The sequence below is a fragment of the Dendropsophus ebraccatus genome, chromosome 4, assembly GCF_027789765.1.
Source record: "Dendropsophus ebraccatus isolate aDenEbr1 chromosome 4, aDenEbr1.pat, whole genome shotgun sequence".
In the NCBI taxonomy this organism is placed as follows: domain Eukaryota; kingdom Metazoa; phylum Chordata; class Amphibia; order Anura; family Hylidae; genus Dendropsophus; species Dendropsophus ebraccatus.
Window position 1 is genome coordinate 99,232,513 of NC_091457.1, and position 27,933 is coordinate 99,260,445.

At 44.9% G+C, this 27,933-nt stretch overlaps 1 protein-coding gene across 1 annotated transcript; it reads left to right on the forward strand.

Annotated features, from left to right (window-relative positions):
- On the forward strand, positions 1 to 27,933 carry GLG1 (golgi glycoprotein 1). Its single transcript, XM_069966353.1, has 27 exons — positions 1 to 310; positions 12,072 to 12,104; positions 12,936 to 13,022; positions 13,641 to 13,856; positions 14,121 to 14,324; positions 14,731 to 14,802; positions 16,384 to 16,567; positions 17,353 to 17,567; positions 17,685 to 17,806; positions 17,929 to 18,030; positions 18,120 to 18,273; positions 19,748 to 19,885; positions 20,039 to 20,125; positions 20,259 to 20,321; positions 20,547 to 20,660; positions 20,762 to 20,850; positions 20,975 to 21,092; positions 21,220 to 21,312; positions 21,388 to 21,525; positions 21,619 to 21,742; positions 21,824 to 21,966; positions 22,167 to 22,268; positions 22,875 to 22,982; positions 23,096 to 23,216; positions 24,352 to 24,458; positions 25,545 to 25,708; positions 27,544 to 27,933. The coding sequence occupies exons 1-27, from the start codon at positions 47 to 49 to the stop codon at positions 27,563 to 27,565; spliced, it is 3,384 nt and encodes a 1,127-aa protein (XP_069822454.1). The 5' UTR covers positions 1 to 46; the 3' UTR covers positions 27,566 to 27,933.

The window sequence follows — 27,933 nt, forward strand, 5'->3', positions numbered from 1 at the left end:
GGTGCACAGTGACGCGCTTGCAGCTCCGTGACTGGCTGATCCCAAGATGGCGGCCTGCGGACGTGTCCGGCTGTGGTGCTGGTTGGTGGCGAGCGCAATACTGACTCTGCTCGTATGTCCACAGGCCGGGGCTCAAGAAGCTGCCAAGGAGGCGGCGGCTGCTCAGCCTGCCGCCTCCCAGCCCCGCAGACTCCCCGGCATCAGATTGATAGAGGAAGAGGCCTGCCGGGAGGATATCACCCGCATCTGCCCCAAGAACTCCTGGAACAACAACCTGGCTGTGCTGGAGTGTCTGCAAGATGTCAGGGAGGTGTGTAATACTGTGCCCCCCCCCCCCCTCACACTGTACCCACATGATACTGTGCCCCCTCCTCACACTGTACCCGCATAATACTGTGCCCCCCCTCCTCACACTGTACCCGCATAATACTGCGCCCCCTCCTCACACTGTACCCACATAATACTGTGCCCCCTCCTCACACTGTACCCGCATAATACTGTGCCCCCTCCTCACACTGTACCTGCATAATACTGTGCCCCCCCTCCTCACACTGTACCCGCATAATACTGTGCCCCCCCTCCTCACACTGTACCCGCATAATACTGTGCCCCCCCTCCTCACACTGTACCCGCATAATACTGTGCCCCCTCCTCACACTGTACCCGCATAATACTGTGCCCCCTCCTCACACTGTACCCGCATAATACTGTGCCCCCTCCTCACACTGTACCCGCATAATACTGTGCCCCCTCCTCACACTGTACCCACATAATACTGTGCCCCCTCCTCACACTGTACCCACATAATACTGTGCCCCCTCCTCACACTGTACCCACATAATACTGTGCCCCCTCCTCACACTGTACCCACATAATACTGTGCCCCCTCCTCACACTGTACCCGCATAATACTGTGCCCCCTCCTCACACTGTACCTGCATAATACTGTGCCCCCTCCTCACACTGTACCCGCATAATACTGTGCGCCCCCTCCTCACACTGTACCCGCATGATACTGTGCGCCCCCTCCTCACACTGTACCCGCATGATACTGTGCGCCCCCTCCTCACACTGTACCCGCATAATACTGTGCGCCCCCTCCTCACACTGTACCCGCATAATACTGTGCGCCCCCTCCTCACACTGTACCCGCATAATACTGTGCGCCCCCTCCTCACACTGTACCCGCATGATACTGTGCGCCCCCTCCTCACACTGTACCCGCATGATACTGTGCGCCCCCTCCTCACACTGTACCCGCATGATACTGTGCGCCCCCTCCTCACACTGTACCCGCATGATACTGTGCGCCCCCTCCTCACACTGTACCCGCATGATACTGTGCGCCCCCTCCTCACACTGTACCCGCATGATACTGTGCGCCCCCTCCTCACACTGTACCCGCATGATACTGTGCGCCCCCTCCTCACACTGTACCCGCATGATACTGTGCGCCCCCTCATCACACTGTACCCGCATGATACTGTGCGCCCCCTCCTCACACTGTACCCGCATGATACTGTGCCCCCCCTCCTCACACTGTACCCGCATGATACTGTGCCCCCCCTCCTCACACTGTACCCGCATGATACTGTGCCCCCCTCCTCACACTGTACCCGCATGATACTGTGCCCCCCCTCCTCACACTGTACCCGCATGATACTGTGCCCCCCCTCCTCACACTGTACCCGCATGATACTGTGCCCCCCCTCCTCACACTGTACCCGCATGATACTGTGCCCCCCCTCCTCACACTGTACCCGCATGATACTGTGCCCCCCCTCCTCACACTGTACCCGCATGATACTGTGCCCCCCCTCCTCACACTGTACCCGCATGATACTGTGCCCCCTCCTCACACTGTACCCGCATGATACTGTGCCCCCTCCTCACACTGTGCCCCCCTCCTCACACTGTACCCGCATAATACTGTGCCCCCCTCCTCACACTGTACCCGCATAATACTGTGCCCCCCTCCTCACACTGTACCCGCATAATACTGTCTCTGCATGCCCATATACTCCTGCATAATACAGCACCACAATATATACAGTTGAATAATGTCCCCCCTCATATTACCCCCATATAATACTGTCACTACACTCCTATATACTTCTGTACTATACTGTCACCTCTCATAATGCCCCCTCAAATATAGTAGTGTGTTTCTTATACTGCACTCCAATAGAATACTGTCCTCTCGCACAGCACTCATTTGTTATCCTATTATTTCCTCCAGGCAGTAAGTAATCACATAATAGTGCACCATAGCGTAGCCAGCCCCCCTCAATAGTGCCCCATGTAGTAGCCAGCCCCCCTCAATAGTGCCCCATGTAGTAGTCAGCCCCCTCAATAGGGCCACATACAGACATCATTACACAGGCTTTCTGTGCTGAGTGTCCTGCAGAAGATAATATGGGTGGTCTGTGCAGCAGTCTGGACCACCCATATTATAATCGGCTGTGGTGTTGGCGGGCCAGCTGTAGATAATCAACTTGTTTCTTTGGCGGGCAAAAAATAGAGCCACTGGGCCAAAATGTGACATGCCTGGTTCTTAGAGCCTATAGTCAGCACTGGTGGACTGGTATAAGCATAGTGGCTGTAGGTGATAAGCAGTCGCAGTATAGAGTCTGCACTGCCGAACCCTTGTAGGATGTGTCTGGGGATGTATCTGTATTGCTGGGAAGGTCTGTGTCAGTCATTCGGGAAAGTTTAGTGACCACTCCTTTGGTACGTGTAGTGGCTGTGACCCAGCTACCGATGAGTAGAATATTGACCTGCCAGGATGGGTCATATGGAGGTCCTGCTTGTGTCTGTCCTGTCAGACTGTGATACTGGGCAGGTAATAGATGGGATTACAGACTCCTTGGTGGTATTTGGCTGAGGTGTCCAGCTTCCCCTGCTACAGGAGGGACAGTGGACCAAAGCTACTTATTCTTGGGTGCCTGAGGTAGTTGTAGCCCCTTCCCCAACAGCAGTAGGTGACCTGATCTGTGATAGGTTGCCTTGGTGTGAAATTCCTCACATTTTGCAAATGAATGCATTAAACTACTAGAACAATAGACACGTTTATTACCAGTACGTGGCAGTGGAGCTGTATGTACAGAGGGCCCCTCTCCCCTTTATCCTACATTACTGATGACAGCCTTCTTCCCGTGCTGTTCCTGCTGTATACTCTTACTACTGTAATAAGTTCTAGAGTTTGTCTTTTTAACTAGGTGACAATCAGTGTGGCCATCATTCCACCTCCTGCATGTAATGTCAAGACTTTCCCAGCCTCCAGAATTGGATATCTGCCTAGTTAGTGCCACGGTGGCATGCTTACATGAGTAGTGTGTATAGGGTACAGCCACGTCCACCCCCTAACATGTTTGGAAGATTAGCAAACGCTTCTGCCTGCGCCCCTCTATGTCCTGCCTGGGGTCAAAGCTGCCTTCTCTTGGGTCGTCTTGATATCGCAGGACATGTCCAAACCTGCAGCTCAGCAGTGTAAATGTGATATTACAGCTCCCAGCTGCACTGGGGGCAGAGGTTGCAGGGTCCTGTTATCACTTGTTCATGTATGGGGGAAGGGAGCTGCTAACACCCCACTACACCCTGTCCAGGAGACAGCACTGCCTTGCCTTTCTGAGAGGGTGGAATCTCATTGTCTTAGTCATTCACTCTCCTGGATGAAGCACTTATATATTCTTTAACTACCCTACTCTTTAGGCTGCACTTACTCTGTGCAGTTGTTGAAGCACCCTTGAAGTTAAAACCAGGTGTTGATCACAATGAATCAGATAATATGAATGACAGATGTTACTTATACTTAGGGCCCTTTTACACAGAAAGATTATACTTAGGGCCCTTTTACACAGAAAGATTATCTGACAGGTTATCTGCCAAAGATTTGAAGCCAAAACCAGGAACAGACTATAAACAGAGACCAGGTCATAAAGGAAAGACAGATTTCTCCTCTTTTCAAATCCAGTCCTAGCTTTGGCTTCAAATCTTTGGCAGATAATCTGTCAGATAATCTTTCTGTGTAAAAGGGCCCTAATACTCCTGGTGTAGAATGGATTCATGTTATCTCTTTTACAATGAGCCACGACTGGTTTCAGCTTCAAAGCTGCTAGAACAACTGCAACAAAACTGCCCAGTGTAAGAGCAGCCTCGCTATGGGAGAAACACTCATTGAGGCAGATTTACCATTATTAATGCATCACTTAGACCAGTGATTTTCAACCAGTGTGCCGCGGCACACTAGTGTGGCGCTACACATGGTCGGGTGTGCCGCGGGGAAGGTTCCCCAAACTATGGTGCCCCTGTGTTTTGTTTCCCGGCAATGCGCAGCGATCAGTGGCGGATTATAATGTGGACGGTTGCGTGGTGCGCTGCGGCGGCCCGTGATGTATGGCCGAGAAGTATGGTGGAGAGAAGCAGGGGGGAGAAGTATGGTGGAGAGAAGCACAGGAGAGAAGCATGGGGGAGAGAAGCACAGGGGAGAAGCAGGGGGGAGAAGTATGGTGGAGAGAAGCACAGGAGAGAAGTAGGGGGGAGAAGTATGGTGGAGAGAAGCACAGGAGAGAAGCAAGGGGGAGAAGTATGGTGGAGAGAAGTAGGGGGGAGAAGTATGGTGGAGAGAAGCACAGGAGAGAAGCACAGGGGGGGGGAGAAGAAAACAGGCCCAGGTTTCACAGTGAGTATAAATACTCATATTAACTATATGTATAATATGTACTGTTTTAGTGTCATTTTGTGCCATTTTGGCTGGTGGTGTGCCCCGGGATTTTTTAAGTATAAAAAGTGTGCGGCTCAAAAAAAGGTTGAAAATCACTGACTTAGACCATAAAGCATGGTGTGCAGCACTTTAAGATCTGCAAGGGGGGATACTCTAAAAATCATCCGAACATAGTCACTAGTTATGGTCATTGAAGTAAATGGGGCCTTACCGAAAGGCACAATGGCACTGTGAACCTATCCTAAGACTGTGACTAATGTATTAAACAGCCTGAGCCTTTGGCGAGCCTGGTGCATTTTTGGACTGTTGAACAATTAGGGTACTTTTACACACAGAATATAAACAGAGAACAGGTCATAAATGAAAGACTGGGATCTATCCTTTTCAAATCCATTCCTGGCTTTGGCTCCAAAAATCTGTCAAATCTCTGTGTAAACACACCATTAGGCTATGTTAACACTATGTAAGTTTCATATTAATCCCGGCCGTTGTTTGCAACTGCCGTGATTAATATGAAACTTACTTTGTGTCGCCGTCTATGGAATCGTAGCCGGAGTGTATACACATAGTATACACTCCAGCCAGGATCGCTAGCGGCCACACATAAAATTGACATGTGCTGAGAACCTGTCAGTTCACACAATAGAGCATGCGGCTCTGGCCGCACACTCCATTGTGAGCAGCGGTGAATTCGGATGTGTGTGCATCCCAGTCCGGCCGGGATGATCTTCAGTAACACCGGCTGGTGTTATACTACGTGTGAACATAGCCTTAGGCTGTTTGGGAATCTGGCGCATGTGTCGCGTTTCATCAGGTTTTTGATGCAGCCCGTTTTCTTTATCTCCCCTATTGTGTCTGCCTCCTCTTGTGATTACTAATATGTTTGATCCATCTCTGGACTATTTGTGTCAGCCGTTGCTTCTCCCATGAACCATTGTGTTGTGAGGGGGTTGTTACACATCATAGCAGCAGGGTAGTGGGAGGTACAGTGGAAAGTTTGCACTTAGGGTATAGGATCTGTCTGTAACTTGTCCTCTTCTTAATAACTTTTATTCATGTTACACCCTACTTAATATTCCAGATTTTTGGTACACAGGTGCTGCAACAATGGGCACACTACCAGGCAATAAATAGCAGGAAGTGGTGAGCGGGTGTGACCACTCCACCCTGCACAGACAATGCATAGGATTATTTACAGATCTGGTTGAGACACCAGGACCCTGAACCGTGTTTGGTGCCAGCCGTTCTAGTACAGTCTGGATGGTGCAGCTATTTCAAATCACATTAGACAGAAAAGGAAACCTGAGGGAAGTGGCAGAGCTGGTAATTATACAGCAGGGTTATTTCTGGAGGACGCACTTGGCTGTGACTGACAGGACGGTTATTGTGCAGGATGAGTTACCCAGAGAAGACGCCTCAGTGCAGGGGAAGCAAGGAGAAGTGCCGCTTATCACAACAGACCCAACAAGGAACCCTCAGTGCAGTCACCTGCTTTCCCATGTCTTTAGGTTGGCCATAGCTGTGGACCACCATCTTGCTGGGTGGTTCTGTGGCACTAGATGATTTCTGATGGTAATTCCAGTTTCATAATACCCTATATAAAAATGAAGATGTGCAAAAAAAAGTCTTTCTCAGTCAGTGAAGATGTATTGACCAGACAAATATAAGCTTGAAGTCTGTATCAGAAGCCTGAACTGAAAGGTTCAGTCACATGCGGCCCAGTTTCTCATCCACCCCTGTGATGTGAGGGTAACAGATCATACAACACAGTCACCGTCTGCTTTCCTGACTGCTTGTGTGAGGTCCTGGGGATACCCTCTGTGTTCCTCTAGGACCATATATATCATTCAGTCCCCGAGAAATCCAGTATTTGTATCTGTTTCTGAAAAGGCTGAGCCACTGCCATCATGGCTGCCTGGTCACCCAGCTTGCTTAGACTGTTGAATAGTAAATGTCTAGCAGCACATTTGCCACTACTTTAATTTTTTGTATATTTGCCTTTGAGGGATTTAGGAAAGCTGTACCATCTGACATATCGACTTCTGTAGGTGTTACTGTATTTTGCAGTTTGCCATAGTCACAGAACTGATCCCTGGCAAAGAATGTCAGCTGCATGTGATATGGTGCCCTCCCAGCTTCATGAGTAAACATTGTGGCCTCAGCCTTCCATCCAGGGGTCACTATGCAGATGGATATGGCCCTCTGTATGTCAGGTATAAAGGGGGGTGTAGTGCTGCAGGCTGTACTGGGTGAATTGCCTGCAGGTGACACACAAAGACCCTGCGTTTATAACTTTCTCTGGTTTAATGACTACTTCCTTGAGGTTTACAGCACCTTACATTCTTGTCAAATATTTACACATTGTGCTATAAACGGCCATCCTGCCCTTCCCCTTTTCTGTCGCCCAGCCATGCCTTGTGTCTCTTCCTATAGTCCAGCTCACAGCTGCCAGTCTTATTTTTGGTGTCTGGATTTTTGGCTGATGCTTAGTTTAACTGGTTTCTGTGTAATATTTATGTTTTTTTTATTTAATATATTAAAAAATGATTTCCCACTGTAATGTGAGTGCCCTATTACACAGCCCGATAATAGGAGCAAGTGAGCGCTGACCTGCTTGCTTACTTGCTCCTTATTCCCCGCTCACTGAAAGTGCTATCATGCACACAGGGCTTCACCGTCTGTGCTTCATGGAAAGTGGGAATAAGCCCTTAGGGTACAAAAAGGAAACAGTTCCCTCAAATTGAGGAGGGTGAAAATAAAATACCCTCAGAATGAACACCTATGCATTCAGTATTACCAATGATTACCATACACTTATCATATGCTGCAATATATTGAACTCAGAAAAGAGGAGCTGTCGTCTATATAAACAAATTTATCCTTCCTTAAACCAGACCAGAGGGGACAGAATTGCGCAAAATTTGCAAAAGCTCAGGACAAATTTGGGGCATTTTTCTGTACTTTTCCTAGTATAGTCAGGTCTCATCATTTTATAAAGTATGGTGCTGAGGCTAAGGGCAATCTGTATGGGGTGTACACCCTCTGTTGTGTCAGGCTGAGTGCATATTGACCATAGGGGGAGTTGTCTGCAACCCTCTGACACCCCAGCCCTGACATTACTTGGGTCCTGTTACAATATTTCCAATCTTTCCTTTCATGTAGTTATTTGAGGAGTGGTTTGTTTTCATCTGGTATGTGGCGGCATGTGCCCGCCCTGCCCACTGACCTTCCTGAATGTCTATCTGCAGACTCGTCTCCTGGCTCCAGCTCTGTGGATCATTTACAGTTGTTAGATGGATTTTATCAGACATTGCTATTTACTATGTGCTGGAACATTAGGAATCTTCACTTATAAATTACTGGCAAGAACACCCACGTCTTGATCTAGCACTGAGTAATCGGTATTTGTACAGCTTGCACACTATTGTCGTCTGTCTGCAGATGTGCCTCAGAAGGAAGGGGGGTTGCTACACAAACTCCATCCATCACTTGCATACCTGGAACATATGCCTCCAATGGATTCCCCAGCTCCCACACTGGAGGGTGGGGTTTTCTGGGAAACTCCTTGACTGCTGGTGCCCTGTGACGTGACATTAGTTATCACATGGTTACCAGCATTGCTGTGTATGTGAGCTGGGTCACTGAGATCTTTCTCTTGAGCTCCACTTCAACAGAAGTTAGAGAAAATTGTTGCCTGTTACCATTGCGCTTTTATTGAAGTGCCTGACTAATACATCTGTGTCGGTCACTGTTGCATGTACCACAGACCTAACAATGCATTTCTAACATACATATTAATGGACTTTCTGCAGTGCCTGCTGTCAGCCGAGCATTAGCTTTTTAAAGAAGCTTTTCTTTATTCCAATACAGGCTAATAATAAAGAATATTGTACGTCTTGTTGTATGGACCTTATGTATAGTTAGCATGCCATTTTTTGCCATTGCCTCCTTCCCTTCTTGTGGTTTTCCTATTGCACTCTACATAACCTATGATGCCAGCAGCTTTTTAGAGGGGGAAGAGTTACATTGCTGCACTTGCACCTTTATAAACCGGTGATAACTCTGTGACCTCGAGCGCGTGTCACCTAGCTCACACTGCATACTCAGGGTATTCTTTTGTGCTGCAGCTTCAGCCTATCTCCATTGCCTTCTCCTTGTGATAGTTTATTTTTCCTAACAGCTCTTAAGGCTCTATTATCGATTATAGCCTAAAAATTCGCTACAACATCCGAAAATGAGTCATTATCTGCCGATGTAATAACACCCAACGATCAGATGAGGAACATAAAGTCATTTTCTTTTAACATGTTGAAAGATCATGGTTGAGAGTTCACCGATCGTTCACAGGTAAAACATGCTGTGTGGCTTGTCCTCAGGAACTATAAGTGACAATATAACAACGTAAAAATGATCGTTCATAACAGTAATCAGCTGTAATAAACTGTAATATCTTCAGAAGTGTTCGCTACGGAATTGATAGTTTTCACAAGCGGTCGATTGTTGTAGTGAATCTAGCGAATCGGCCGATTATCGCGCCATGAAATAGAGACAATGATCAGCCAATGATCGTGTCATTGGTTAATCGTTTATTTAGGTTCAAACCTAAAATCATCGGACACCCACAGCGCATTGCTGTGTGGAATAGCGATGCGTGGCGGTTGACCGGCGATCTTACAAACACCATACATTATCTACACATGTTGCAGGTCTTCTCCTGCGCTCCTTCTTCCTCCCGGTCCCACGCACAGCAGCAGCTTCGGTGTGGCCTGTCTTAGCTGACAGACCGCTCAGCCAATCACTGGCCAGGACCGCTGCGGCCAGTGACTGCCTGAGCGTTGTGTCAGCTCAGACAGGCTGCACCGCACGGGATTCGGAGGAAGGAGCGCAGGGGAAGCCCTGCAACATGTGTAGGTAATGTATGGTGTTTAAACAAGGGCTGCAAGGACATCGGTAACGATGTCTCTGCAGCCCTCGCTAAATGATTTTCCGGCCGTTTATTCGGCTGTGAAATAGCTCCAGTAAACTCAGCTCCGCTACATTTTTGATCGGGCCCCCATTGGCCAATGGAATAGGACCCTAAGGTGCTTAGGACCCTATTCCACCGGACAATTATCGTTCAGATTATCGTTAAATCGTTCGAATCTAAATGATAATCGTTCTGTTAAAATGCAGTTAACGATTGACAACCGAACAAGAAATCGTTGATTGCTTTATAAGACCTGGACCTATTTTTATCGTTGCTTGTTCACAAATCATTCGCATTGAATAAGACGTTGTTCGGTCGTTTGCAGTAGATACGAAAGCTATAGCGAAGAAAAAACTATCGCAAATACGATCATAAGTAACGATTATCGTTCCATGGAAATGAGTGAACGTTTTCAGGTCTTTCGCAATAGCAGTTGTTTGAGATCTTTAATCGTTAACGATTATGCGAACGGTAATCGTCCGGTGAAATAGGGCCCTTAGTCTCAGACACCACAGGGACTACAGGGTATGATGTCACAGTGCAACTGTCATATGTGGACGAATCTCTATCTGCATGCAATGACTGATGGATGCACAGTTTTGATTGCGACGCTACGTTACTGTCGCAAGATCATGTTGCCGTCAGCCATTGCATGTGACCATATTTTGTCCAGCTGCACTGTGAGATGTACCCTCAATTTGAGTGAGGAGAGATTTATAACTGCAGCTAATTATTGTAGGGGTTACTCCGGTGTCCCTACATCCCTGGCTTCTAGTATAGGGCAGAAGTAAGCTCTTTAACAGCACTCTGTGTATGGGAAGACACTCAAAGATGGAGAAGTTGGGAGGGGTCAGCTCTTAGGAGGGATAAGTGGTTATGTAATTCTCAGGGGAGATGACCCCCTGTCTGCTGTAACACTCACAACTAGTAGTCACACTAGGGATTAGGGATGCACGATGCACCGAAAAATCGATACTACTATCGATTTTCGGGGCAAAAAAACGGTTCGGTACCAGGATTTCCTGGTATCGATACTTTGTTAAACTACAAAATAGCGTAGTTTAACAAAGTATAGTGCAGAGAACATGACAGGCGGCTACCTGAGCGCCTGTCATGTTCTCTATGTGCCACCCCTGCAAACACAGACCTGGGACCCCGATCTTCCGCGCACCATGCTGCTGCCGCCGGCCGTTCCTGCCTCTCACATCGCCGCAGGGTCCCGGGTCAGTATAGCATTACAGAGCAGCGTCGGCGGCAGGAGAGGGAAGAGAGAGGCTGAGAGCTGCACCGTCCGGGGAGAAGGCTGGAGGTGGGGGAGGCGAGGAGGAGATCTGACAGGAGGTGGGTGGCTGTGAGGTGGGAGCCGTCAGGACACTCCCGGGCCGGCATCAGCAATATGGGGGGTGAGCAAAAGGTCGGCCTGGCTGCAACTGGGAAGGGGGAGGGGGGCGGTAGCCTGCACATTACTCTGACGCCCGAATCCAGCTGGAATAGTGCAACTACAACCCCCATCATCCCTGATAGCTGAAGTGTATTACATGACTACAGTTCCCATCATCCCTGATAGCTAAAGTGTATTACATGACTACAGCCCCCATCATCCCTGATAGCTGAAGTGTGTTACATGCCTACAGCCCCCATCATCCCTGATAGCTGAAGCGTGTTACATGACTACAGCCCCCATCATCCCTGATAGCTGAAGTGTGTTACATGCCTACAACCCCCATCATCCCTGATAGCTGAAGTGTGTTACATGCCTACAACCCCCATCATCCCTGATAGCTGAAGTGTGTGTTACATGCCTACAACCCCCATCATCCCTGATAGCTGAAGTGTGTTACATGACTACAGTTCCCATCATCCCCCTGATAGCTGAAGTGTTATTGTGCATATTATAAGATTATCACCTTCCTGATGACGCACGGTAAATGGTGCAAGCGGAGAAACCACCAAATTCAGTACCACATAAAAACGTGCTACTAAATAAAACTACAGATTGCCCCACAGCCATGCAGGCTAAAAGATAAAGTGTTAGGAGTGAAAATAGGGCAATTTTTTAAAGAACATTTATTTTAAATAAGGCAAACTTTAGTTTTAAAATAATATGGTCCGTACGGGCGCATCTCTATTCTTGTGGGGTTTTTTTAAATAAAATTTATTAAGTATCGAATTGGTATCGAGCATTGAAAAAAAAAAGTTGGTATTGGTATCGAACTCAAAATTCTGGTATCGTGACAACACTACTAGGGATCACATGACACAGCTGTGATAATAAAAGGGTTGAAATGTATAGATATCAGCAATTTTCTAGAAGTGCAATATGCTTTGAGTTAGCATTATATGCTCAGAACACTGCTTTATTGGTTTTCTTTTTCTTTGCAGGCGGACAATGAGATCTCCTCGGACTGTAATCATGTAAGTATTGTGGGACTGTGTGAACATGTATGTTCATGGAAAGATCTTTTATTTTGTCTGTGATGAGACACCAGATGAAAACACGACTGACCCCATTGAAGTCGATGGGATCTCGGGATCCGTCTGTCACAGCCTCTGCAATGGAGCCCCAGCTGAATTGTAAACCCAACCTAACACAGACAAATCATTTGTGTCTTTTTGTCTGTTTCATTGGTTTCCATTGCGTTGTATTTTTATTTTTAGTATAGCATAGTACTGTCTTCTGTGTAGAGCAAAAAAGTGTACGTTGCAATCCATTAACTTTCATGTAAGTCAATGGGAATGCATATACAGCAGCATCTATTATTGCCATCTGTTTAATATGTTATCCTTTTCTAGAGTATAAAAACCTGTAAATTAAGCATAAACACAAAACAGTGTGATCCCAACCCAAATGTATTACCAATTTATATATATGAGCTACAGGTTACTTTCAATTCAATAACTCCATTGTAGTCGGTTAGCGACTACTAGTATCTGAGCGTATAAGAGTTTTGACTTGAACTGAACAGCATAGTATGCTGCACTTTTTAAGTCTAAGCTAAAGGCCCTGTATGCTTTGTAAATAACCTGAACATAGACCCTAGCTGACTGTGTTCAAGTCATTAAGTTGAATAGGGCCTGTGCTGATCTGAAAACAGATATATTACCACAATTTTAGAATCTGACATATGTACTAGGAGGCAAAAATTGTGATGTGAACGAGATCTTATGCGTTCAGTAATTTATGTCCAGGTCATTTATTGAACCAGTTTTATTAATATTATTTCTATTTTTCTTGTTGTATTTCAGCTTCTGTGGAACTTTAAACTGAACCTGACAAAAGATATCAAGTTTGAATCAGTGGCCAAAGAGATCTGCAAGTCTACTCTGTCTGGGGTGAGTGTGGCTGTCCTTTATTGGTGTCTGCATTTCAGACATACTGCTAATGGTAGATTGAAGCTGTGTTCAGTGGAAATTTTAAGTTGGGATCAGCTGTAAGGGCCCTATTACGCAGAGTGATAATTGGCCGAATCAGGCCAATTCGGGCTGATTATCGCTCCATGTACTAGATATAACTCAGCTGACGAAACAATCATTGGCTGATAATTTCTTTAGGCCCAGACCAAAAAAATAGTCGGGCCGGCGGCTGGTGACTCTCTTAAAAAAAAAAAAAAAAAAAAAAAAACCTCCTACATACCTCCCTGACATAGTGCAAGCTTCGGCCCGCGCCTGGCACTCTGAAGTGACAGGTTGCTCAGCCAATCACCGGGACAGCGCCGGTGATTTCACACAGTGCCAGGAGCGGGCCAAAGCCAGCAGGACATCAGGGAGCGTGGAGAGGTATGTAGGAGTTTATTTTTTTTAAAAGGGCTGCATGGACATTGCTAACAACGGTTATTGGGCAGTGCGTGGGCTTAGTAAGCGAGCGTGCAGGCCGTGTAATAGGGCCCTAAGACAGGGAAGCAGGATTGGTGCATGTCTGTGATTTAACAGCCTTCTTGCATTTGTTTTTAGCTGAAGGAATGTGCAGAGGAGACTCCTGGGAAAGGTTATGTGGTCTCCTGTTTGGTGGATCATCGTGCAAATATCACAGAATACCAGTGCCACCAGTACATCACTAAGATGGCAGCCATAATCTACAGTGATTACCGTCTTATTTGTGGATTTATGGAGGACTGCAGGGCTGAAATCAACACTCTGAAGTGTGGTAGTATCCGACCTGGAGACAAGGTGAGGACTGCCTAGTATCCTTTACACTGGTATTAAACAGAGCAGTTCCTTTGGAAATCGACCACTGTAGTCTGAGCCATAACACAGAGTGGATTCAAAAGGATTTAGAAATATACAAGAAAGCTTTATACTTCTGATTTGATTCACTTCTGGCTTTGGCTTAAAAATTGCAGTGGCAGTTTTCAAAAAACCTGCTGTGTGATTCAAGCCCTGTGATAAGATGTGTCTGCCTTTTTTAATACATGGCTTATTCTCTCTACCCAGGATCCTCACTCTCAGGGTGAGGTTGTTGCTTGTCTGGAGAAGGGCATTGTAAAGGAAGCCGAAGAGACAGATCCTCAGACCCATGTATCTGATAAGTGCAAACAGGCTATAATGCGTGTGGCTGAGCTCTCATCAGATGACTTCCATCTGGACAGACACCTGTACTTTGCTTGCAGAGATGACCGGGAGCGATTTTGTGAAACTGTAAGTTACCATCCTCTACATCCTGCATTTTACTGTCATTTACATCTATACTTTATATCTTATATCTAAGATGACTGTTGCAAGCAGCAGACTCATGTCATATCGCAGTGCTTCTCAGTTCTAGTCCTCATGGACCACCAACAGGTCATGTTTTGAGGATTTCCTTAATATCTCACAGGTGATTATACTCAGTGCATCAGGTATTATCAACTGGTGTTCTTTATATGGGATATCCTCAAAATATGACCTGTTGGTAGGCATGAGGGTAATGACTAGCTCTATCTAGCCATTGGCTTATTTACACCCCTGTTTTCCATGCTGACAGGTCTGCTTGTAATCCTTTTAAAACACTCCCCCTCTGATGCTTTGCTTCTTGGTGTTTAGTTTTATATGCTTTTCTGAACAGGTCCAAGCTGGAGAAGGAAGAGTTTACAAGTGTCTGTTCAACCATAAGTTTGAAGAATCCATGAGTGAGCGGGTGAGTGGCTGTATACTTCTATGGCTTGTTAGAAGTCTGTTTTTTTTTTTAGATAATATAAATTACTCTTTATTAATTACCACATTTAACAATTCAATTAAAAATACACTATCTTTAACCCGATAACCCATATTTTTTACAAGCTTATATTTCCTGACTGACGCACCCTGCTACCCCTACCTGCCTTTAAAGGGAACCAATCAGCCCGATTGGGCTGATATGGTTCTCAGGAGGGCTGTATACAGCTCCTGCAGCAGCCACGGCACGTACCGGCTGCGGCTGCTACAGATGCTTTATACCGGAGGAAAATTAGTTTTATTCACCTGGCTTGTGACAGACAGAGGCGAGAAGGTAGTCATCTGGGCGGCTCCTCGTCCATGTCTAGTCACTGCTCTCTGCCGGTTCATTACTGGCCTCTCTGCCTGTCAGTCATCCCTCCGAGCGCGCTGACAGGCAGAGAACGGTGACTAGTGACTCGGGCGGGGAGCCGCCCAGATGACTACCTCCCTGCCTCTGCCCGTCAGGCTCCCGGGGAATAAAACTCATTTACCTTCGATATAAAGCATCTACAGCAGGAGCTGTATACAGCGCTCCTGGGAACCATATTAGCCGAGGATTCGCAGGAATCTTAGCTAGAATCTTCACAACCGAGTTCAGGAGGGAAATCGGTCTTTATGACCCTGGGTCTAGTGCTTCTGTCCCTGCCAATAGCAACAAAATGTTGCTTCATACATTTAAAGGGAACCAGTCACGCTAAAAAAAGACCATAAAGCTAACTAAACGTGCTGGTACATTACCCAGCACGCTTCCCAAAGATACCCCTGTAGCCTCCGTACCATGTACATATAAACCGCAAAGTTAGTTTAATTATCTCCCGTGCTGCATGTAAATTGCCTGCTAAGTAGTCATGGTGGGCGGATGGCTTGTTCAAGTAGTTATGGTGGGCGGGTGGCTTGTTCATCTAGTCACGGTCCTGGGCGGGCTCCGGCGCTGTAATCACGCTACTCTGGGCGTGTTGCAAAGAACTGCCTGCTGACGTCACCTAGGGGGGGGGGGCGGCATTGCACGTAGGCCGCACCGACTGCTTTACTATTATGCGCATGCGCAGTACAGCGGGAGAAGATGCTGCTGTACTGCGCGGCGTAGTACAGCAGCGTCTTCTACCGCTGTACTGCGCATGCGCAGCATAGTAAAACTGTCGGCGAGGCCGACGTGCAATGCCGACAACAAGCTACCCGCCCGCCATGGCTACTTAGCAGGTAATTTACATACAGTGCTGGAGATAATTAAACTAACTTTGCGGTTTATATGTACATGGTACGCAGGGTACAGGGGTATGTTTGGGAAGCGTACTGGGTAATGTACCAGCACGTTTTTTTAGCTTTATGGCCGTTTTTAGCGTGATTGGTTCCCTTTAAGAGGGGAGGCATCCAACCTCCAGTATACTATCAAATATTTCTTTTAATCTAAGGACCAGCACCATACTGAATTCTCTGTATATCTCATATGGGATACCATATACACCATCAGAAGTATGTTCTTATATGCTTCCGTTAACTGAAATGTCTACTCTTCATGCAGTGCCGGGATGCCCTCACAACACGCCAGAAGTTGATCGCTCAGGATTACAAAGTCAGTTACTCTTTAGCAAAGTCATGTAAGGCTGATTTAAAGAAGTATCGCTGTAATGTGGAAAATCATCCACGCTCCAGGGAGGCCCGGCTCTCCTATCTGCTTCTGTGTCTGGAGTCTGCTGTACATAGAGGTGCGTGCCATGGGAACAGTATGGATTTATTTTTACTTAGATATGCTCTTTTGAAGTCGTTAAGTTTATGGCTCTTAAATTTCAGATTTATATTGCTGTAGTATCAAATGTAGGGCAGATTAAAGAAAAGAGAAAGCAGGGATCACTCCCAAAGTGTACCTGTATTTACCCAGTCACCATGATATTAAAATGTAATTTTTATTGGTGATTATACAATATTATAACTAATTTCCACCCTTCCACCCAAAAACTCATTACAGTGAATAAATCAGGTGTAAGAGTATATCAGGGTCCAGGGCTTGTGAGTCAGGTATTCTGACAGGAGGCCTAGGAGTAAAACGTGTCCACAATTCCCTGATACACAGTGGCTATAGACAAAAAATAAAGCTTAAGACACTCTGCTCAAGACATGTCTGTGATTCCTTCCTTTGTTTTTTTTAGTCTATCCTAGATCTCACATTAATGGTGAACCTAAAGGGATTTTCTAATAGAATGTATGCCAACACCTCTACTGATCACTTGTTTGCCACCCACACTACACAGAGCACACAGCCTGAAACAGTTGGAGTGAATAAGAGTTGAGGCTGCTGTAACGCAGCACCACAACTACATGAAGTACAGAGCCAACTGATTGCTGCCTGGTTCTCTGTGTAGTGGAGGTGTCTACACTTCTTTGGTCATCAATTGTATTTTACTGGGAGAAAAAAAACCTTTAATGACCCTCACCTAGGCCACAGATTGTTACTTATAAGTTACTTGTAAGTTTCTCTTGGTACTTTTTCTAGGACGCCAGGTGAGCAGTGAGTGCCAAGGGGAAATGCTTGATTACAGGCGTATGTTAATGGAAGACTTTTCTCTGAGCCCAGAGATTATTCTCAGCTGTCGTGGGGAGATTGAACATCATTGCTCTGGTCTACATCGGAAGGGACGTACCCTGCATTGCCTGATGAAAGTTGTGCGTGGAGAAAAAGGAAATATAGCAGAGAAGTGTCAGCAGGCGGTAAGAAAGTGCTATGGTTTTTATTAAGAATACAGTATTCAGGTCTACCTGTGTAGAATTTAGTGGCTGTCCTTTAGCACGTCCACCTTTGTGATAGCACTGTCTTCTCCCTTACAGTTGCAGACATTAGTGCAGGAGACAGACCCTGCCTCAGATTATCGTATAGACCGCGCCCTTAATGAAGCCTGTGAATCTGTCATCCAGACGGCCTGCAAGCATATCCGCTCTGGAGATCCAATGTGAGTGATTATTGGTGTGTTGTACGGCTATTATAAAACAGACTCCACATCTGAATATAATGGTCCAGGGACAAATTATTAGCTTAATACAGATCCTCATGTTTTCACCTTAACTTCTCCAGGATCCTGTCATGTCTAATGGAGCATTTATATACAGAAAAGATGGTGGACCAGTGTGAGCACCGTCTGCTGGAGCTGCAATACTTTATTTCACGGGACTGGAAGTAAGGCGTCTGTGTGTGGTTGTGTATGAAGTGGCCAACTCATTTTGGAGTTGCTGAGTGACAATTTTTACCTTTGTTTTTTTTGCCAGGTTGGATCCAGTTTTATACAGGAAATGTCAGGGAGATGCCTCCAGGTTGTGTTATGCACATGGCTGGAATGAGACGAGTGAGAATATGCCTGCTGGAGCCATCTTCTCCTGTTTGTATCGGCATGCATACCGCACAGAGGAGCAGGGGCGCAGGGTGAGTGTCCGAAGTCTGTACAAGGTCAGATTACACTATCTAGGAGAAAAAGGCCACAAGGTTCATCTAGTATACCCTTAGATTCTGCTTTTATTTTTTATCTTGGGATAGATATGTTTATCCCAGGCATTCAGGTGCTGTTAAAGGGGTTATCCAGCACTACAAAAACATGGCCACTTTTCCCCCTACTGTTGTCTCCAGTTCAGGTGCAGTTTGCAATTAAGCTTCATTTACTTCAATGGAACGGAGTTTCAAAACCCCACCCAAACTGGAGACAAGAGTAGGGGGAAAGTGGCCATGTTTTTGTAGCGCTGGATAACCCCTTTAATGTACCAACCACATCTGCTGGAGGTTTGTTTCATGCATCAAAGCATCCACTACTTTCAGTAAAATAAAAACAAAAATTTTGATTGCTTCATGGGTTTTTGATTAAAGGAGGGAATTCTGGTTGTGGTCTGAAGCATGGGCAAGACAGTGGTTATGGCTTGTGGCAGGACACAGTGAGAACCGCCAAAAGTGCCTGTGAGCACTGTGGCAACAGCATCTGGGGGGTTCTTTCTGTTTCTGCTATGACCTATAATCACAGTTTTTCCCTGCTTAGACAGGTATGTCAGTCGAGTTTCCAAAGTATATCTGTTTAGATGCCTGTGACTGATACCATATGGTGCCATCCGTCATCCACAGTGTTCAATTTTAAACAAAAAGTAAAGTGTATGCTTGAGTGACTTTCACCCCCTGACTGCTGGCACCATTGGATCGATATAAAAAAAGCATTGAGAACATACCTTTGTGGCCTGTGTTTCTATTTTCACAAAAAAAACACCACCACCACTTATTTGGACTGTGAGTAGTTTTAAAGAGATGGAGCCTATCATTCCCTGGGACCTAGCACTACTACACCTCATTGTGCTGTATGCCTGCTGTTTGTATAATTGGTGATGTACATTGTGCATACAACAAAGAGGCGTAGCTGTGCTAGGACCCACACAACTATAGGCTCTTTTAGACTATTCACATTCAAAAAAAAAAAAAAAAAAACACTTTTTTTTTTCTAAATATGAAAATCACAGGTAACAAAGGTAAGTTCTCAATGCTTTCATTGATATCCATTCAAGGGTGCCACCAGCTTGGTGAGTGGTCAGGCATTGACACATTCGCCTTAAGGTATAGGTGTTTGGTTTGTTTGTTTTATTTTTTTTACTTGAAATCTGAGGAATGGAACAGTGTAATCTTCTACAATTTGCCATACCTTTTTTTTTTTTTGTCAGTATCTTGACAAATGCCAGCGACACCTGAGATCTAAAGGGAATGTTTGTCTGCCTTTGGCTAATTGGACCCATAATAGACCCTTTTAGTATGTACATAGGGGGCACTCCTGGAGTTCTCACACTACAGGTTTATCACAAATATGATATATACACTAATGGCTAGCCGTTTTATTCTGTCTGACAAAATAAAACATTCTGCCCTGCAGTTATCACGTGAGTGCCGTGCTGAAGTGCAGCGTATTCTCCATCAGAGGGCGCTTGATGTTAAACTTGATCCTGCCATGCAGGCTAAATGCATGACAGAGCTGGGGAAATGGTGTAATGAAAAGACTGAAACAGGACAGGTAAGTGTCTGATAAGGAAATCATCTCAGAATGAAGCACGCATGAATAAGCAATCTTACAAATGCTGTTTGTCTCTGATCTGGTAACAATACACAGAATTTTGCTGTTTACAGTGGGTGGAACTCGTGTTAATATTGGGTGTTTTTTTTCTAGGAACTGGAGTGTCTACAGGATCACCTAGAAGAACTGATTCCAGATTGCAGGGAGATTGTTGGGAATCTTACAGAACTGGAGTCAGAGGTGAGCAAACTGCAGCATGCTTCACAAGAGGGCAGTATTTGTTTGACCTAGATAAATGAATTAGGAAGCCACTTCCTTTACCATGACAATGGATTACATGTAGTATATTAAATGTATATTTTTCTTCTTTCAGGACATCCAAATAGAAGCTCTTATGATGCGAGCATGTGAGCCTATCATTCAGGGGTACTGCCATGTAAGTTGGCTTGTCTTATGTAAAGGTGCTAACTGCTGGTTGTCTCTTAATTTACATAATTGACTGTGTGTTCATTTTGTTTGTCTTTCCTACATATTGGCAGGGTTGCCTCTGCTGCTTTAGGGACTCTTATCTATCTAATGCTGGTGGATGTAGCTGGGGCTAGTTTGACCCTACTTGAGTCTTCTGTGCTGCACAACTTTATTCTTTTTTTTGTCTCCTTAGGAGGTGGCTGATAATCAAATAGACTCAGGGGATCTTATGGAATGTTTAATCCAGAACAAACATCAGAAGGAGATGAATGAGAAATGCGCAGTGGGTGTCACCCACTTCCAGCTAGTAAGTAGCTCTCACAGCATTATTCCTGGCTTGCATCTGATAACCACAGAGAAGGAAATACATTTGTTTCCCATGTTTTGATTTTTTTTTTTCTTTGTTAGATACAAATGAAAGATTTCCGCTTCTCCTACAAGTTTAAGATGGCTTGCAAGGAAGATGTGCTGAAACTCTGCCCTAACATTAAGCAGAAGTGAGTGGTTTCCTTTGGAAATGTTGTTTACCTTTATGATTGTCTTAATTCTCTACTAAGCATTCATATTGCACTAATACACCAGTGTAAACATTACTTGAGCTTCTGTGTCTTCCTCAAACAGGGTGGATGTGGTAATCTGTCTCAGCACCACAGTCCGTAATGATACACTGCAGGACCTAAAGGAGCAGAGAGTGTCTTTAAAGTGCAGGAAACAGCTCAGAGTCGAGGAGCTAGAGATGGTAAGATGCCCTAATTTAATGTAGACTCTACCACTAAGCCTGTTGGGCTGTTAGTGTGTTTTGTTTTTTAATAACATGTGTCATAATACATCATTAAAACTCATGGAACAACTGATAATTTCCACAGTCAGAGGATATCCGCTTGGAGCCAAAGCTGTATGATTCCTGCAAAAATGATATAACATCCTTGTGCCCAAATGTACCCTTTGGAAATGCTCAGGTGAGCGTACTCTATATTATTTGATATTGGTTATTTTTTTTTTCTCTTATTAACTACATGTAATCTATGTTGTAGATCATTGAGTGTCTCAAAGAGAAAAAGAAGCAGCTAAGTGCTTCTTGTCATCAGAAAGTCTTCAAGCTCCAGGAGACAGAGATGATGGATCCTGAACTTGATTACACACTTATGAGGGTCTGCAAACAGATGATCAAGGTAATGTTTATTTTAGCAAAGGTTGCATAGAAAGTGACATGGTAATTCCCTAAGGACCCACCTGATAACATGTCTTTGCTCATGTCTATGCAGAGGTTTTGTAGCGACACAGACCCCAAGAACATTCTGTTATGTCTAAAGCAGAACAAGAACACAGAGACCATGGACCCCAAATGTAAACAGATGATCACAAAACGACAAATCACACAGAACACAGGTCTGTACTCATGTCCTCCACATTATGTTGGCTCTGTTTTTGTCACACTGACTCTCATCACACTTCAAATTCTCTCCTCAGATTATCGCCTGAATCCTATACTCCGCAAATCCTGCAAGGCTGATATTCCCAAATTTTGCCAGTCTATTTTGAACAATGCCAAAGATGACACTGAACTAGAAGGACAAGTTATTTCCTGCCTGAAGCTGAAATATGCTGACCAGGTAAGTGAAGAAAGAAGACTGTATCACAGAACTCTTGGCCTTTACTTGCTGAACATTTAGTAGTATTTTCATGAAGGGTTTAGATTTTATCCAGTTGTGCACTGCCCCAGTGCTTGCTTTAGCTTTTGTGTGTAGTCTTAATTGCTGTTATTTTTTTTATTTTTTTTTTAAATCGTAAATTTAAAACTTTTTCTGTACAGCGTCTGTCTCCAGACTGTGAGGATCAAATTCGTGTAATAATTCAGGAGACGGCACTTGATTACAGGCTTGATCCTCAGCTCCAGATTCAGTGCTCTGAGGAGGTAAGTTTTGGAAGTGTAACTTTTCTGCGAGCAAGCATTATAATTATAAATTAAAGCCAGACGTCTGTCCTCAAAGCCAGAAAAATCTAACCATAGATAGAAACTCTGAAATTTAATTAAGAGTTGACATTTAATCTAAATAAAATAAAAATATTATGTACAAATAACAATAACAGGCCCTTTTGCTCTAAATAAATAAAAAGCATTGTAAATATATAAAATAATAATAAAATGTCTGGGGCATTTTACTATTTTATTTACACTGCTTTTTTATTGATTTAGAGCAGAAGGGCCTTTCTGCTATTGTTTGTTTGTACATAATTTATTTCATTATTTCATTTTATTTAGATTAAATGTCAACGTAAGTAAATTGTAGAGTTTCTATCTATGGTTAGATTTCTCTGGCTTTGAGGACAGACGTCTGGCTTTGTTTCTAACTTGTAATTGATTGACACATTGGGTATTGTGTCCCTGTCTGTTTCACCTCGTCAGAGCAATCTAGGTGAGCTGCACCTCATATTTAGACTTATAAATGTTATCTGTTATGTGGCTGACCTGGTTGATCTGTTCATACATTCATGCCACCCTTGAATGTTATGTCTGCAGATCAACACACTGTGTGGGGAGGAGGCTGCAGCTCAAGAACCTACAGGGCAGGTAGAAGAGTGTCTGAAGATGAATCTGCTTAAAATCAAGTCTCCTGGTTGCAAGAAGGTAATTGTCAATTTATAGAGTATCTCCTAGAATAGTGTGTGCCATTGTCATTACTCGGCTTGTGGCTTTTCAGCTTCCTTTTCCTTACTGTTTGTTGCTGTTTTTTCCATCAGGAAGTTCTTAACATGCTAAAGGAGAGTAAAGCTGACATCTTTGTGGATCCTGTACTGCACACAGCTTGCGCACTAGACATTAAACACCACTGTGCTGCAATTCCACCAGGCAAAGGACGCCGTAAGTTTTGTTTCTCTTAAAGGGAACCAATCACCTAAAAAATCAATATGACGCCAATAATCTGTGCTGATACACTGTCTAACACACTTTCCACACATATATCTGTAGCATCTGCCCCTGCTGGATACACCCCGAAAATCATACTTTGATCTTCTCCCGTGCCACATGCTAATTCCTGTTAAAACGATTCATTCTGGGACGCTCTTGTCCTCCTCCTCCGGCATTTACGGTGTGTGGCCCCCTCCTCTCTCTTCACATGTGCTTCTGGTTCCTCTCGGTCTCTCTCCCTGATATCAAGCGATGCTGTCAGAGAGAGAGATGGGAGACTGAGTGCCAGGCCACACACTGATGATCGGTGGCAGGAGGAGGACAGGTGATAGGAGAAGGGGAGAAGAGGGGGCTGCTGCTGTCAGAGAGAGATGGAGCAGCACAGGAGCACATGTGGAGAGAGAGATTTTGGGGGGGGGGGGAATAAGAACTTTGCTGAATTAATAATTTTAAATGATGAAACCCCCAGATGACTACGTTACAGGAATTAGTATACAGTGCAGGACAAGATCAAAGTATGATTTTGGGGTGTATGGGGCAGGGGCAGATGCTACAGAAAGTGTGATAGACAGTATCGGCACGGATTATTGCCGTCATATTGATTTTTCATGTGATTGGTTCCCTTTAATGTCTGCTTCTCTTCGGACTCTTGGTGCAGCTTTTACCAGTGCTGTCCATGTATTGAGCCATCATCACAAACCTACTGCAGTGTTAAAACTTCTGTAGATAAGCTATGTCTATATCAGTGTCATACCACCTGTTCAGTTATGCAATCGGTGGGTCCATTATCAAATTGATCCCAACCATTTCTGACAGATTCTGTTGCCTTTTAATGGGGATCTCTCTTGTTTCTGTTTGTGTGCAGAGCCCTGGAGTGTGTGCCCCCTGCCAAAAACCCCTTTTTTTTTTTATTCACCCTAGAGGGCAGAGTTTAACTCTGGGCCAGATCTTTGAATTTTGCTTTCCTGAGTGAGTGATTGGGCACTTATGTCAGTGTCCCTTTTCTGTTGTGATACCAATGTATACCTGGATCACACAGTAATAACATTGTGTGAGACCATCCTTACTGTGTTCTGTTCTCCCACAGAGATGTCCTGCTTAATTGAAGCATTACAGGATAAGATGGTTCGGCTGCAGCCAGAGTGTAAGAAGAGACTACAGGACAGGCTTGATATGTGGAGTTACGCAGCCAAGGTAAGAAAGCCTCCCATCATCGCAAGTTAACAATGACTGTCTTTAGGGATCTGATCACAAAATTATATACAGATTTTTATTTTTCTACTGTGGGTGGAGCTAGGGTGCCCCAACAACTGGGAAAAGGAAGGCACTATCTAACATTTGTTGTTGTGGAATAATGGGTGTGGGTGAGAAAAAAAGCTGTAGAAACTGTTAGACGTGTACAGTCTTTAGGCTGGCTTCACACTTAGGGCCCTATTCCTCGGGGCGATTATCGTTTGCATAATCGTTAACGATGAACGATTGCGAACGACCTGAAATCGTTCACCCATTTACACAGAACGATTATTGCTACTTATGATCGTTATTGCGGTTGACTTGTCACTATTGTGTTTGTCGCTACTGCGAAGGACGTCTTATTCCATGCGAACGATTTGTGAACAAGCAACGATAAAAATAGGTCCAGGTCTTATTAAGCGATCAACGATTTCTTGTTCATCGTTTAATCGTTAACTGCTATTCAACTGAACGATTATAGCTTCGTTCCGAACAATTTAACGACTATCCGAATGATAATTATCCCGCAGAATAGGGCCCTTAATCTTTTCTGTTCTGCTTTGTCTATATAGCAGAACAATCAAAAAAAGGCTGTTTATGATTGGTGCCCAATGGAAAACATTGACTAGAAGTTTTCAGTGGGGTGTCTAGCATTTTACCTGAAAAAAACACAACATACAATGCTATTTTGTGCTGAATTTTTATCATGGAACCTGCAACAGAGTTGTAAACCCAGCCTAAACTGCAGAGGAGTGACAACTCTTACAGACGTGGGAACTGGCAATTAAAATTAATGATGGGCCCATAATGTTGTTATGCATAAGGCGTGGTATGAAGCTATAGATTGTAGAGAGTGGGTGACTATTTAGAAGTGGTAATAGGAAGATCCTTCATTACGGGGAAAGAAACATTTTTATAAAGTTTCCTATTGTCGCTTGTATTATCAATACATGCAAAGTTTCTTGAAAAGACACTGCCTGTTTTCCCTGTGTTATGCACTGGAAGCTTCTGTAACTGGTTAATTGATTTCAAATGTATTCCTTCCAGGTGGCTCCAGCTGATGGGTTTTCAGATTTGGCAATGCAAGTGATGAGCTCTCCATCCAAGAACTACATCCTATCTGTCATTATGGTTGGAGTTTGCGTCTTATTCTTTGGGGGCCTTCTGTGTGGGCGCATCACCAAAAGGGTGACACGAGAGATGAAGGACAGGTAGAGCAGAAGACCCCCTCCTACACCCCTCAGCAACAGCTTTGAGAAGCAGGGGTTTCTGGGGAGGGAGGGCGGCCCTGTGTCAATGTGTACAGCTCATGCAGCCTGATCCCACCATCTTCCTTCTCCTCCATCCCACTCCTTCCAGGGCTGTTAAATCTGGAGAGAGAAATGGAAGCAAGTGTGGGGTTCCTTCCACCAATTCTCTTTATTTCAAGCATCCCATCTCCCCTGCTTCTTCCATCTATTCTGCCCTGATCCAGACCTCGAAAACATGGCTACTTTAACCAGAGACTGCAGGCCTTCTGTCGCTGCACAGCCCTCTTCTCTCCTAGTGCCGTGTTGCTTTATGTGGACTTTTTTTTCCTTTTGTTTTTCTTTTGGGGGGAGGGGGGATAAAGAGGGGACTGGAATTATTTTAAAAATATGCCTCCAGAGTTGGAAGCCGTGCCTCAGCCACTTTGCATACCCCGTCATGAGATGTGGAAGGGATTTGGAGATTGAGCACTTTTAGAAGCTGTCTGAGCCTGGAGGTCTGCAAAGGGGAATCTGGGTACCCGACTCTCATGCTGACAAAACTCTGAACAGAAATTGCTCCTTTGCAGCACCATGCACACAAAACAGCGCAGACGTTTCCAAGGCTTTCCAATGGACGCTGAGAGATTTTACCAGTGTGACCCAACTTGTCAGTTCCACAAAGTATTAGTGACTGCGGCGAGGAGGAGGCACCCATGACTCTGGTTGTCCTCTTTTCGCTATGAGAAGCAAACATGAAATTGTACCAGAAGCGTCCACTCTGAATCATGACATGGGTTGTGCCCTGAAAGCTTTCACCTTGCTTTGTCTTAATCTGACTTGTGTTTATTCTGCTCCTCTCATTGTGAAATGTCTAATATTTATCAATTTTTCTTTTTCTTTTGCTCGTTGTGGTGCCGCTGTCTGGTTTCACTTAATGACTCCCCTCTTACCCCACAGTCTGTCTCATTGCCAGCTGCCTAGGCACCTGAAGCTTACAAGTGTGGACCCACTGGCTACAGTTCTTTATTTAGTGGAAACCATTTGGCTTCTTTGGTCACACGCATTGCCGGTGAACTGCACTACTGTATCCAGCACGAAACTCAATACGAGATGCTGAGCAATACGTCCTGTTTAATCCTTGGTCGGTTTATGCCTATGTCCCTTTTAGGGACCTTGCAGACAACAGTGCTTCGGCGCAATATGTCCCCCATATAAAATGTGAACACAACTGCCCTTGCCTTGGTAGTAATGCAGCTGGTATGTTTCTTTGTAACTGTGGGGGAAGGGGATATACAGGAGAAGTTTTTAGATTCTGTGGCTGCTGACTGAATGTGACCTGTTTAAGCATTGATGGTTATTGCGGCCTGTGCATGAATGCTGGACTCTATAAGTGCGCTTTCCGACGTTGACAGAGCATTACTTAGCCCTTTGTCTTCCAGGATAGTCCTAGGTTTCTCTGTTTTTGTCCCCCCTTCTGCAGGCAGTCTCTCCACCTGCACACCCTCCTACCACAGATTTTCAGAAAACATTCCATTCTGCTCAGTGTAGGCACCACCACGGCCTATGGCCGGCCAAACACCTGCTGTAGACCTGGATAAGAGTATAAGCCGCACATCTCATGACTGTCAAGAGGTAGCGCCTCAGCTGCTCTTAGCACTGCAGATACATGATATCATGTCCTGTGTATTGCAGGGCTTTATTGGGAACGTGTTGCCCCGGATACCTGCTGCTGTATGATATGGCATGCTCCAGGGCAGTGCGTTACCTCCAGTGTAAACGTGTTAAACCTTTCACTTAATGTTTTCTTTTTTCATCAGCTACAAGAAATTGTACCGATAACTGCACTCAAGACTGCAGCATAGTCAGACACTCCAAGCAACCCCCTCCTCTCCTATATGATAAAGCCAGGACTGCAACCACAGACCACCCCATGACCCCATAACCGGCTTTAACTCCTTCAGTCCTGTACTGCCATTCTGGTTGTGCAATATACACTGGAGCTAAGCCTGCCCCTTCGCACACAGGGAATGAGTCGCATCCACACATACGAGTACATTTTCTTTCTGTAAATTGTTTTCTCTCTGTGTATAGATAACGTCATTCTGTTCATGCTGTGTCATATTGAAATGTTACCGATGTTCAAGGCAAAATGTGCATTTTTTTTCTGTACAGAAAATGGGAAGATTTAATAAAAAACAAAAATGCTA